Source organism: Colletotrichum higginsianum, chromosome 2 (assembly GCF_001672515.1).
Source record: "Colletotrichum higginsianum IMI 349063 chromosome 2, whole genome shotgun sequence".
In the NCBI taxonomy this organism is placed as follows: domain Eukaryota; kingdom Fungi; phylum Ascomycota; class Sordariomycetes; order Glomerellales; family Glomerellaceae; genus Colletotrichum; species Colletotrichum higginsianum.
This window is the reverse complement of record NC_030955.1, coordinates 3,921,692-3,934,625: the sequence shown is the minus strand read 5'-3', so window position 1 is coordinate 3,934,625 and position 12,934 is coordinate 3,921,692. Positions and strand designations below refer to the sequence as shown.

Here is a 12,934-nt window from a genome sequence, read left to right as displayed (position 1 = left end):
ACGGTATCACAATGTTCCGCGTCCTCGAGCGGCCCGCCTTCTCTGCCGCCCAGAACGCCCTCTTCCCCGTCTACTTCACCATCCAGACGGCCCTCCCCGCTGTCCTCGCCCTGACGTACCCGGGCAGCCGCAGCCTGCTGGGCGAGCACGCCGGCGGCGTCGGCGGCCTGCTGCAGGAGTCCAACCGCTACAGCGCGCTGCTGCCCATTGCGACCATGTTCGTCACGGGGCTCGTCAACCTCGTCGTCGTGCTGCCGAGGACGGTGACCGTCATGAAGGCCCGGTACGCCCAAGGTAAGTTGCGTGGTGGGATGGTGTTTCCAATGAAAGCCGCGCTCGGATGGGGCGGGGACTAAAAGAAGGAGAAAGAGGGGAGGGGAGAAGAACAAGAAAGAAAAGAGTTCTGACAACCGACTGCAGAGAAGAAGGACGGAAAGAAGAGCTACGACCCGGCGCCGCACTCGCAGGAGATGCAGGCCCTCAACAAGTCGTTCGGCAAGATGCACGGCATCTCGACCCTCGTCAACCTCGCTGGCTTCATCGCCATGATCCAGTACGGCTTCTCGCTCGCGGCGCGCCTCGACTGAGCAAGGAAGCTACAGCTACAATGTACACCTACTCGGCAGAGAGATGTTATCTTTCAGAGGAACAAATCACGTTGTTCAGGTTGGCCGAAACCGTTTATTAGTACCTGTTTATAGCCCACATGTGCATGTACGCACAGATTGTCAACCTACTGAGGAAACCCAAAAAAATGAGGTAGCATGTTTTATTGGAACTCCCCCCAGATCCTTCCTCTCGCTAGGTACGATACAGTCGAGCGACAAACACGTCGCTCGAGTTTTGATGAAACGCCGTTTTCCCTTTTGGTGGTGCAATGCCATTGCTCTCCATGTGCTGCTGCCACGCCCGAAACCTTCCTGCCATCCGTCTCTCCCCGGTTGATTAATCCGATCTAAGCTGGGTATCGTCTTCCACTGGCACCTGGCGGCACACGCGGGTCCGTTCGCGTGCCGAACAAGCCGAGCGCTGAAGTTTACTGAAAATGCAAGAACGTGAAAATGCAATTGTCGTTGGTGGTGTTTCGTAAGTGGTGGTAGTGGTGGTAATGATGGCGGTGCCGTAATCGCCGTCTTGGTCGATTGTCCGGCCCATCACGATTCCGTGACTGTCATCAGTAGTCGTCGCCTAGAATTTGGTGTTGTTGCGCGACGGAATCGGGGCCGTCTTGAGGGTCTCGCTGGCGGCGAACAGCTCCTTCTTGACGTCCTCGAGGGCCTTGCGGCGCTGGGCCTTGATTTTCTCCTCGTCGACGACCTGGACAGGTCTCTCGGCGGCGATGGCGCCCCTGACAGACCAGCGGCCGGGCTTGCGGGCGAGGGCCTCCTCGACGTCGATCTCGTCGGCGGGCTTGGGGTACTCGCGGGAGAGCGGGGGCAGGGGGTTCTTGGTCTTGTGGGTGGTGGTAATGGCAGTACCGCTGGGGGTCTCAACGGCAACGACGGCGCGGTCATGGTACTCGACCGAGTTGCGGGACGAGTTGGTCGCCGAGCTCAGTGAGGATGTGAAGTAGTCAGCCTGGGAGGAGGCGTCGGTGGAAGCCGTAGCGGGCATCTGGGGAGAGCGTGTCTGCGTCTGCGAGGCCATCTTGTAGTCGTAGGGCGGAATAGAACGAAGGTTAAGCAGCTGCTCCTGGGTGAGTGTGACGGGGGCCATGGCTACTATTAAAGTCGGCGTCGGATACGGGGGCACGGGTGGTGGAGTCTAATATGATTTGGTGGTGGTGCTGGTGTGGTGGTGCTCTTTTTTTCCCCTTTGGTCCCAGTATTTGATGAGACGGTGTTTGGGGCAGTGGAGTCAATCAGATAGATAGCGTGCCGCGTGGGTAGGTCAAGGGCAGGGAAGTGTCAGGTTCCGGGATGATTTTCGGCCAGGATTTATTTTCCCCTCTCTTCCAACGATGATTTGCGTTGGATGAAGGAAGAGGAGGGAGGGTGGTGGGGGATGCAAGGTAGAGCTAGGTTTCTTATCGTGAGGCAACCGGGTAACGGAGAAAGGGAGTCAGTAATGGGTGACGTGTGTAGGTGGGCAGCGCAGAAAAGGTATTTTGGTGCCGATGCTTTGCGTATCGTTAATTTTTTGTAGGTAGGGCGTCGAGGGAACCCGGATGACGGATCGTGACGAGGTTGGAAGAAAGTCAAAACGCCAGGATTTTATCTCGTGTCGAGCAGAGAAACGCAAGGTGAGGTGAGGTGAGGTGAGGTAAGGTGGGTACGTAGCGATTGTAGATACTCGAGTAGGTACGTGTACGGATGAAGGTCCGAATCAGTAGATGGGAAGACAGACAGACGTGTGGCGAATGGGGGGAGCGAAGAGATTTTTATAACGCCGTCCGGAGCAAACGAACCAATTCCCTTTCTCTCGTGTCTCGTGCGAAAGAGCAACGGGGCTGATGGGAAGGGGGGAGGGGAGTGCAGGAGCGATGAGAAATCAAAGGACGTCGGCGAATTTGGCAATACTCGTCCGTCCGTCCGTTGAGCCGGATCGGATTGAATTAATGTGTGTGGGGGGGGGGGGGGGTTTGCCTCCTTTTCTTCTTCTTATTTTCCCCTCCTTCTATTATTGGCCTCGGTTGTGTCTGTATTAATCTTCACGCTTGACAGTTTCTTATTTCCGACCTCGCTTGCCCCATGTAATACATGGTAGGTATTCTGTGTATTGCCATTTTGCGTCGTATCTAGCCGGCTTACACCATAGCTCTTCTTCCCACGCCATGTGCCAGGCCTGTCACCCCCCTTCCAACGTTCCAATCGCGGCGACTCGTGTCCTTTCCCCAGGAAAAAAAGGTCCAAGTCCCATGGCCCATGGCCCATGGGCGCAAAGTCACGAACAATGTCGTTTCCTCTCATTCTGTCATTTCCCTCCACCCCCACGCTCATTCCCCAGGGTGTCTGCCTGTCAGTGAAACATGCGAAAGCGGTGAGGCGGTCTTTCATCTTCACCGCCGTAGGAATGAAGCGTGTGCTTACCCGAAGCAGTACTCTTCCTTGCCCAACAGCGTGCGCAGTCAGAGATGAGCCGCATGGTAGTGGGATGGGATGGGATGGGATGGGATATGACGCCGTCGTCGGCGGAGTTTGTAAGCGACAATCGCGAACGGAGGAGCCGCGGGTCGTTTACATGCAGATGCAGATGCAGATTGTGCTGGATTCCACTGATTCTCAGGGACCTTCCAAGTTCTAGGCCTCTTGCAAGGGTCATGTGGGGGCCGCTAGTGCACCTTTTTTTTTATTCTATACTGCACCTAGTCTATTCTCGCTGGTCCTTTTTCTCCCTTCTTCTTTTTCCCTTTCGTTTCGTCCCGATGATCGACGCTTTTAAGTGCCCGCCCCTCTCTCCTGGATGCGGCCAAGGACGGCATCCTGCCTGGGCATTTGTGCGGCTCCCACTGAGTGAGAGAGAGGGGGGGAAGGGGTTCGGGGCTTCGGCGGCATCTCAGACATTTCCTGGATGGAGATAGATTGAGCACGAGGGATGCGTCGCGCGACCCGCTAAAGGAGATCGTCACACGGCGAGCCTTCAGATGATTCGGTCGTCGTTGGCGCCGGACCGTGTTTACGGGTCTTGCGGAAATGTCACGGAAGCCACTGGGAGGATGACAGCAAAGAAGGGATAAAAAAAGAAAACAAGATTTAAAAAAAAAAAAAAAAAAGGCCAACATGAAAACCCGTTCTTGACGCCACCACCGGCCACACCGGCCACACTGTTCACGACTCATGCTAAATGCTCTTAGGCGACGGATAGCTTCTGCCTCCCGTCTCCGCCTGACGTCATCCGTGTTGGTAATCCACACGGCCAGCGGCAGTGTCCGAAGTCCTTAGTAGTATGTATTCGCAATGCGATTGGATTTCTAATGGGAGAGAGAGCCAATGATTTTGGGGAGGCTAGCTAGCCAGCCAGGACGGAACGCTGAGGTGCTGCTGACATGGCTGCCATGCAGGCTCGACAGGATATAGAAGCTCCGCACCCGGAAATGCGCGTTTGCCCCGAATATTCCTTTCTTCGGCGTGGGGCCGCATGGCCGTGGCCTCCTCATCCCGCGCGCATAGTGGGATGGACCATGGATGGTGGTACTGCAGACCGCATGCCGTCCCAGTGTCTTGCATTCCATTCACAAGCCCGGGCACCCGCTCCCCGGGGGGGGTTCGCCATGTTGAGTGTCATGAATGGCGAGTGGCATGCAGTGGGTTCAAACGCAGACGGGCATCGCATTCGTGGCTGCCGCCCAGCTGGAAGCCAGAGGAAGAGAATGGAAAGAAAAAGAAGAAGAATAAAAACAAAAACAAAAAGGCAACGAGGGGAAGGGCATTCTGTCAAGGTGCATGCATTCATTCCTCATCCATTCTGGATCATGCCGGAGTCTCACTTCTGTTGAATTGCCTGCTCCGTTAGACTGTCATCTGTGCATTCAGTGTGAGCACCATTATGTCGGCGCCGCTGCGCTGGGATGGGATGCAGGACGCGGCCATGTTTGACAGGAATGCGGGTTGGCCGCAATCTCGCACGCAGCCCGCGACAAGTCGTCCGGTTTCGCCCCTCCTCGAAAGAGGCGGTGACTGAAATGAATGCGACCCCGGCTTTCCGTGGTTGATGTCTTGTCCTACCTGTACCTGGATACGCTGGATGAAATCCGGGGAAGCCTGCAAAATAGCAGGTGGTTGGAGGGTTAACTGACACAACTTGTTCCGTCCAACCCCCGGATCTCATCGTCTGTCGGCGCCTCCAACAACCCGACCCCGGACCCGAATGGATTCATGCTTGATTGCACGATTCACCAGGCGGTCACTTACCTACAGAGTACCGCCTAGCCCAATGCATGCAAGCCAAGACTGGAAGATGCCTCTGGTCTCTGTGGTCTGTCTGTCTGTCCAGGCCGAGACCGCACCGTCTCAGTCTGTCCTCTCCCCGGGTTTCAATCATCCCCAAGTATGTGTGTAGGTACGTGCTACTGTATGCGTGCACCACCAGCGCCGACCCGCCCGCCGCCCGTAAACCAGCCGCAACGCCCAAAGCGCCGCCGCCGGACCTCGACCAATCGGACGATGGCCGTTCGACCTCACTTCCCACTTCCGTTCGTCATCCGCCCGTATCCACACCCCACCCTTGTCCCTCCCGCTCCGAGGGACCGAAACTCACTCACTCCAGCACTAACCACTGCAACTCATACCACACCTGTGCTGTTGTCCCCCCCGAGTTTTGTTGAACAAGAAAAACACCAAAGGCCAAAAGTCACGATGTCTCAACAACAGCAGCCCAAATACCTCACCGGCGACGCCCCCGCCATTGAGGAATTCCTCGACAAGTTCGACGTGAGCACACGATCCCCCCCCCTCCCCTTCCCCCTCTGTCCCCCACCTCATCTGAGTCATTTTCACCACCACCTTTTGTGTGTGAGCATCTCACGATGATTGTGTGTGAAAGAAAGAGAGAGGGAGAGAGACATGAGATGAGATGAGATGTGATGGGATGCATGGTGCTAATGGCGAGGCTGAACCTAGGTCTTTCTGATTGACTGCGATGGTAACTTTCATGGTCCTGAAGCAGCTGTTGCTCTTCATTCCGAACCCGGCTGACCACTCCGTGCCGTGCCGCGATAGGCGTCCTCTGGTCCGGCGATCATCTCTTTGACGGCATCCGCGAGACCCTCGCTTTCCTTCGCTCAAGAGGTTGCTCACCCATCTCATGATCTTTCCCCCTCCACCCCACCCCCGTCCCTCCCTCCCTCCCTACCCTACCAGTAACCTCAAAACCGCCCCGTTCCTTGATGAACCCACTTTGACAACTGTTCTCCGAGTTTCTCATCGTCCCCCCCAAAACAAACAGGCAAGCGCACCGTCTTCGTGACCAACAACTCGACAAAGTCCCGGGCCGAGTATCACAAAAAGTTCGCCGCGCTCGACATCCCTTCGGAGGTCGAGGACATCTTCGGCTCGGCCTACTCCTCCGCCGTCTACGTCTCGCGCATCCTCGACCTGCCCGCCGGCAAGCGCAAGGTCTTCGTCATCGGCGAGGCCGGCATCGAGGCCGAGCTGCGCGCCGAGGGCGTCGACTTCGTCGGCGGTACCGACCCGGCCCTCCGCCGCGACATCACCCCGGAGGACTTCGCCGCCATCGCCGACGGCTCCGCCCTCGACCCGGAGGTCGGCGTCGTCCTCGCCGGCCTCGACTTCCACATCAACTACCTCAAGCTGTCGCTCGGCTACCAGTACCTCCGCCGCGGCGCCGTCTTCCTCGCCACCAACACCGACAGCACCCTGCCCATGGCCCACACCTTCTTCCCCGGCGCCGGCTCCGTCTCGATCCCGCTCGTCAACATGATCCAGCGCCAACCCCTGGCCCTCGGCAAGCCGTCCCAGGCCATGATGGACGCCATCGAGGGCAAGTTCCGCCTCGACCGCGTCCGCACCTGCATGATCGGCGACCGCCTCGACACCGACATCAAGTTCGGCGTCGAGGGCAAGCTGGGCGGCACCCTCGCCGTGCTGACGGGCGTGCACAAGAAGGAGGACTGGGAGAAGGAGGACGCCGCCGCCGTGCCGGCTTACTACGTCGACGGCCTAGCCAGCTTGAAGCTGGACGCGTGAGGCTGAGATGCATAGGGTGGGGGGAAAGGGGTTGGAGCGAGACCATTGGGCTGGGAGAACTTCTTGATGATTCCTATGACTACGGGCTCCTGATGCATAGATGGAAACCCCCCGTAATGACCTCCATAGAAGCTCTAGACGCATTCCCTAGATGATTACATGTTTATAAAACACATGCCACGACCGCCTCTACGAAACGCCTCGACGGACCCCCTTTCTTTTTATTTACATGTATGCCAAACGGACGATCGCGAAACCCATATAAGTCAAATGACTGACTTCCTCATTTGTCCTTCTTGCTCTGCCTCTTGGCCAGCTCGCTCGTCCGGATTACCTTGGGCGGCGGCTTGGCGTACGGGAAGAGTGACTTGGGCATGAACATACCGACCTGCTTCTGATACTCGCTGTACTCGGGGTACTTACCCGCGGTGATGAGCTCGGTGAGCCAGGTGGAGCCCTGGAACAGCATGACGAGGAACGCGGAGCCGGCGAACGTGTAGCTGTACAGCACCTTGGTCGCGTAGCAGCTCCACTGGTACAGCACGAACCAGACCATCTGCTCGGCGAAGAAGTTGGGGTGCCGGCTGTAGGCCCACAGGCCGCTGGCGACGAAGCCGCGGTCGAGGTCCTCGCGGGCCCAGCCGCGGGGAACCTTGGCGGACTTCTTGTAGGAGGCCTTGGCGGTCTGGTAGTCCCATTGCTGGCCGTCGCTGATGAACTCGGTGACGACGAGGCCGACGAGGACGGCGAAGAAGGACCAGTCGGCGGCCGTAACCTCGGGCTCGAGGCGGCTGGCGAGGAGGAGCGAGTAGGCCGGGACGGCGGAGAAGGCGAAGAGGAGGACGGACTGGATGAAGGAGATGAAGGTCACGTTGAAGAGGAAGAAGACCCAGCCGGGGACGTATTTACGGACGATTTCCCTGGGAGAAAGCTTGTCAGTCGTGGTGTGTGTTGGATGATCCGGCGCGCGCGTACGTACCATCTGTAGTCTTCGCTTCCGCGCTCGTAGCCTCCTTTGCGCCAGTAGTTGAAGGTCAAGCGGGTCTGCCGAGAGAAAATTGCACCCGTTGGTTAGCAAACGATTCCACGAGGCGAAGCAGAGAAGACTTGGAATACTCACGCTCCAGAGGGTGGTCGCAACAGCGGCGAGAGCAACCCTCTGCGACGGCTCGCCGTTCAGGTAGGCCCAGGCGGCCGTGTGCACGACGTACCAGTTGGGCAGCAGGCTCCACAGACGGTCGATCTGGGAGTAGTTGCGGTGGTACTCGGAGACGACGAGGGTGACGACGGCGATGAGCAGGGAGAAGGCGAAGCCGGAGACGAGCGGGTTCGTCTCGAGGTAGATCCGGGGCAGCGACTGCGGGCTTGCGACGATGCGGCGCGGCAGGTCGAGGAGCTGCGGGAGGAGGGGCTCGGCGGCCTTGGCCCATTCGGAGCACTCCTCGAGGGAGTTGATGGAGGGCAGCGCCATTACGTGGGTGTTTGGCGGTGATCTAGGGTTCGGTCGGGGGAGGATGCAGCTACGGTTGCGCCGTAAGGTGGTGTATGTCAAAGGGGGGAGTCGTGATGCCTTTTTGATTGAAAATGAAGAGACTCACTCTGTAGTGAAGGTGGTGCAAACAATGCGCGTCATAGATCCGTAATTTCGGGGCCCCTGGGGGTGGTTACCTAGACCGTGGGCAAGTAAGGTACCTAACTACCTAGGTATGGTAGAGCTTAGGACACCGCCCGCTGCCGCTTCGGGCGTTTTGCAGGGTTCTTGGGGCACTTTGACCACCAAAGCCTGTCCGTCTGCAAGCCGTTGCCAGACCGGTTCGCGGGGGGAGTATTTTTGAGCGAAGTAATGATGGGCTGGATCGTCATGGAGAAAGTTCGATCATTGTGCCGTCGAGATCTCAGATCTGTGGCTATCGAAGATCTCCCCTCCCCCCTCGTCCTCCTCCTAAATTCTCCGGCAATGAGATGCAGAAGCTGGATCAGGTGGCTTACGTCAGTTTTTGTTCCTTGCAGCTGGCTGCCAGTCGGCCGGCGACCAAGGCGGAGCCCCCGGAGGCTGGAGCTGAGACTCGAGTGGTTCGGCCGGCGCGGCTCAGCGCTGCAGAGAGCTCCAATGAGCGGGCAGCCCCGCTGTGGGGTTGCACGAGGCCGCTATCTTAGCGAGCCGGCAGGTGCAACTGGACTTCACCTCATGCTAAAACTTCGTTCTCTGCGGTGTGTAATACGCCCGATATCTGGACAAGCTGGATCGAGAGTGAAGGTCCAAAAAAGTAAAAAGAGACAGAAGCTGGCCGTTACATGCTGAACCTGCTGCACCTCCTGCACCTGACAAACGATCTTGTAATCACTGAGAGCTCGGAGAGCTGGGGCCGGCAGGGGTTGGAGGCTTGACGCGTGGATGCCCTCGTGAAGTCACGTCTCCCGGGCAGGACACTCGTTCACCGCCGCAACATGCTCCTGCTCTTCCAGTATTAAAACCTCGGGGACAGGAATTTAGCATATTCGAGCGAGGGATACAGCATTCTGCAACAAACGCCATTTCACTTTCGTGATCTGCACTCCTCACCCCTTCACCTCCCTCTCTCCCACTAGGCTGAGATCGAGGTCGAGATTGAACCCGAAGCCATGAAGGTTCTTTGTGTCGCAGAGAAGCCGTCCATCTCCAAGGCCGTGGCCGGCCACTTGGCTGGACGAAACCCCGAAGTTGTGAGTATCCCGGAACACATTCAGTCAAGCTTCAGTGCCTGGGACCGACTACTGACTGATCTCCTTCAGCACAACACGCGCCTTCAGTATATCAAGAACTACGGCTTCGACTTCGACTTTGGCGCGCCATGGGGCCCCTGCAGCGTCACCATGACCGCCGTCGTCGGCCATCTCACGGGGCTCGACTTCACCCCGGAGAACAAGAACTGGTCGCACCCACCTCCCGAGAGTCTGTTCACCGCGCCAGTCGTGACCTTCGTGCCCCAGGTCCGACTGACTCCGGCCCTACTACCGCCGACAGCGTGTCATCGTTGCTAACCCGAACCTAGGACAAGAAGACTGTGGCCGAGAACATTGAGCGCCAGGCCCGATACTGCCAGCTCCTTATCATCTGGACGGATTGCGATCGAGAGGGAGAACACATCGGGAAGGAGATCGTCAATGCCGCCAGGAAGGGCAACAGTAGGATCGCCGTCAAGCGCGCCACATTCAGCAACATCGAGCGAGCGTACATCCCCCCCTTGGCCTTCTCTTGTCTCTATCAACTGCACTTCTAACGTAACCCCAGACACATACTCACCGCCGCGCGACGCCTGACAGACCTGGACCAGAAGCAGGTCGATGCCGTGGATGCGAGGATAGAGTTGGATCTCCGAATCGGCTACGCCTTCACCCGCTTCCTGACCAACAGCCTTCGGCCTCTTGGAGGGCCTCTGCAGGAACGGACAATCAGCTATGGTAAGCTCTCACGTCCGCCACCGCAATCGCGCCTCCCCTAACCGGAGACCTAGGCTCGTGCCAGTTCCCGACCCTGGGCTTTGTTGTCGACCGGTACTTTCGCGTCCAGAACTTCGTGCCGGAGCAGTTCTGGAGCATCAAGGTCATGCACTCTCGCGAAGGCAAAAAAGTCAACTTCAACTGGTCGCGGAACCGACTGTTCGACCGCATGTCGGTCATCATCCTCTACGAGCGATGCATCAGGGCCAACAAGGCCACCGTGACAAAAGTCCAAGAGAAGCCGACGAGGAAGTGGAAACCCCTGCCCCTGACCACCGTCGAGCTCCAGAAAGCGGCCACTCGCTTGTTGCGCATGAGCGGTCAACAGGCAATGACGGTCGCGGAAGGCCTCTACAACAAGGGGTTCATCAGCTATCCCAGAACCGAGACGGACCGCTTCGACAAGGGCATCGATCTGAAGGCGCTGGTCAGGAAACAAACGCCCGACAACCGATGGGGAGAGTACGCGCAAGGGCTCCTGGACGGCAACTTTCAACAACCGCGCGAGGGTAAACACGACGACAAGGCCCACCCGCCCATCCACCCCGTCACGTACGCGGCACCGACGGTGCTCAACGCGGACGAGAGGCAGCTCTACGAGTACGTCGTGCGCCGGTTCCTGGCGTGCTGCTCGGAGGACGCCAAGGGCCTCGCGACGGACGTGGAGATACTCTACGGAGAGGAAACCTTCCATGCTCGCGGACTGGTCGTCCTGGAGCGCAACTACCTCGACGTGTTTGTCTACGAGAAATGGAACGACTCGGCGCAGCTCCCGCAGTTCGCGCCGGGCGAGATCTTCCAGCCGACGGAAGCGATGATGACGGACGGCAAAACAAGTCCGCCGGGATATCTCACGGAAGCCGATCTCATCGCCCTCATGGACGCCAACGGCATCGGCACGGACGCGACAATGGCAGAGCACATCCAAAAGATTCAAGACAGGGAATACGTCCAGCTGGCGGACGGGGGTCAACGGGGTCAGGACGACGACGACGACGACGGCGACGGCCAGGATAGGCCGCCGTCACCGCCGGCGAGAGGTGGACGAGGTGGCCGCGGCAGTCGCGGCGGACGGGGAGGGGCTAGAGGGGGCCGCGGCGCGTCGTCGGCGTCCGGGCGGCGAGGACTCAAGGTCTTCATCCCGACGCAGCTCGGCGTGGCTCTCATCACGGGGTTCGATCGCATGGAGTTCGAGACGAGTCTGGGCAAGCCCTTCCTGCGCAAAGAGATGGAGAACAAGATGAAGGCGATATGCGACGGGCGCATGACCAAGGACGCCGTCCTGCGGGAGAGTCTCGGCCAGTACCGGCAGGTATTCCGGGACTCGCAGGAGCGGCTCAACGTGCTCAAGGCGGTAAGTTTCGGGGGCTTCCCCCCCACCCTCCTTCACCCACGAAAGCTACAGACGCGCTGACCATACTGCCCTTAGGCGTGTCGCGAATTCATGTCGATTCGCGCGTGAGCCTCGATGGCGACGCGAGATAAGGGCTCACAGCCCTGGTGGTTTGCGAGACGTCCAGGTGTCGAGATGAAGTTGGGATGATCCCGCATCGACGACGACATCGTCGTCGCGCGGCAGCAGGCCCCCCCCCATAGTGCCCAAGGTGGCCCATACGCGACCAGGACCACGGGGCGGGACTTTCTTATCGATCGTGTCCACTGGAGTCCAAACGTGGGTGTGACGACTGGCGCGTTGGAAGTGCCCGCTCACACCCCCCTCAAGTACTCGCAGTAGTTCCGAGGACCGGCGCCGTTGATCGGCTCCAGCTGCGCGACATGTTTTCCTTGGGGGGTTCAAAAATCCAAGGCGGAAGGAATTTTTTCGGTGCCATCAACACGACGTCGGTCTTTTTTTTGGTCGAACCGGCTGGTCGGGGACTAGAGAGGCAGAACGGAAGAGGTCGGAGAGGCGCAGTGAGGAGGGGAGGGGTGTGTGTGTGATGGACGACCCCGCCGCCGCGATATGTTGGACGAGAAGCGGGGAGGAGGGGGGGGGGGGGGATTTGGCGGCTACTGCAGCGAGTTGCAGTGGTGCCCAGGCCATGAGGGAAGGAGGGGGCAACACGGGCAGGAATCAGGCCAAAGGCGGAGGATTTCCCAGGGATCGCAGGCCGAGAGTCGCAAAGGAGGAGGAGTCGGCGAGTAATAGTACCCACAGGCTCGGTTGTAGACGTCTACATCTAAGGCTAAGGACGGCAAAGAGGGAGCGGCCATCATCGCCCGAAGCCTTGACGGTGCAGCATGGCACAGCGTGGGTTTTCGCGAGTGGACGGGGTCACGTAGAGGGACGAACACGGCTCTCGATGGACGGGCGTGATTCGACGCGACCACAATGCTCACGTCCACCAACCAGTCAGTACCTTACCTAGTATCCCCGAAGGAGGGGCCAAACAGAATCCCCGTGTCCACAACGAAGATGACGATGATGACCAGACGTAGGTACCGGCGGGTACAAGCAAACCCGGGAAGACGGACATAAAATCCTTGGATCGCTCGCTATTCGTTTTGATAACCCTCTCTTCGAGGTCTCGCAGCGCATGTGTATGTATGTAATGTGATGTATGATCTCCAGCAACGAGCCGTGGTGGACTCGACCGGGTTCAATAGAGAGGGCCGGGGGACCAATCAGACGACACGCCGGGCGCAACGTGATGGCTGCGCTCGTCGGCGTGCGACGGGAGGAGGGCTTTGCGCGAAACCCCCCCCCCCCTCCTCTGTACGTTTTGAAATCCCATCTCCATTCGGACGTGAGTACATTGGTTTAGTTTGGTTTGATTTCCACGGGGGGGTTTTCGGATTGGCAGCGCAGA

At 58.6% G+C, this 12,934-nt stretch overlaps 5 protein-coding genes across 5 annotated transcripts; 3 read left to right on the top strand and 2 right to left on the bottom strand.

Moving 5' to 3' along the window:
- Window positions 1-11: 11 nt before the first annotated feature.
- Window positions 12-587, top strand: CH63R_02888 (uncharacterized protein; the record flags this gene model as incomplete). Its single annotated transcript, XM_018297863.1, has 2 exons — window positions 12-294; window positions 421-587. The coding sequence occupies 2 exons, from the start codon at window positions 12-14 to the stop codon at window positions 585-587; spliced, it is 450 nt and encodes a 149-aa protein (XP_018162679.1).
- Window positions 588-1,188: 601 nt separating this feature from the next.
- Window positions 1,189-1,716, bottom strand: CH63R_02887 (uncharacterized protein; the record flags this gene model as incomplete). The annotated part of the gene is made up of 1 exon (XM_018297862.1): window positions 1,189-1,716. The coding sequence occupies one exon, from the start codon at window positions 1,714-1,716 to the stop codon at window positions 1,189-1,191; it is 528 nt and encodes a 175-aa protein (XP_018162678.1).
- A 3,578-nt stretch (window positions 1,717-5,294) lies between these two features.
- Window positions 5,295-6,644, top strand: CH63R_02886 (4-nitrophenylphosphatase; the record flags this gene model as incomplete). Its single annotated transcript, XM_018297861.1, has 4 exons — window positions 5,295-5,369; window positions 5,559-5,580; window positions 5,658-5,726; window positions 5,884-6,644. 4 exons carry the CDS (start codon window positions 5,295-5,297, stop codon window positions 6,642-6,644), a joined length of 927 nt encoding a protein of 308 aa, XP_018162677.1.
- A 283-nt stretch (window positions 6,645-6,927) lies between these two features.
- Window positions 6,928-8,115, bottom strand: CH63R_02885 (Duf1295 domain-containing protein; the record flags this gene model as incomplete). Its single annotated transcript, XM_018297860.1, has 3 exons — window positions 6,928-7,564; window positions 7,624-7,688; window positions 7,765-8,115. 3 exons carry the CDS (start codon window positions 8,113-8,115, stop codon window positions 6,928-6,930), a joined length of 1,053 nt encoding a protein of 350 aa, XP_018162676.1.
- A 1,151-nt stretch (window positions 8,116-9,266) lies between these two features.
- On the top strand, window positions 9,267-11,586 carry CH63R_02884 (DNA topoisomerase; the record flags this gene model as incomplete). The annotated part of the gene is made up of 6 exons (XM_018297859.1): window positions 9,267-9,347; window positions 9,435-9,614; window positions 9,677-9,855; window positions 9,916-10,085; window positions 10,139-11,478; window positions 11,554-11,586. The coding sequence occupies 6 exons, from the start codon at window positions 9,267-9,269 to the stop codon at window positions 11,584-11,586; spliced, it is 1,983 nt and encodes a 660-aa protein (XP_018162675.1).
- Between the last annotated feature and the right edge of the window lie 1,348 nt (window positions 11,587-12,934).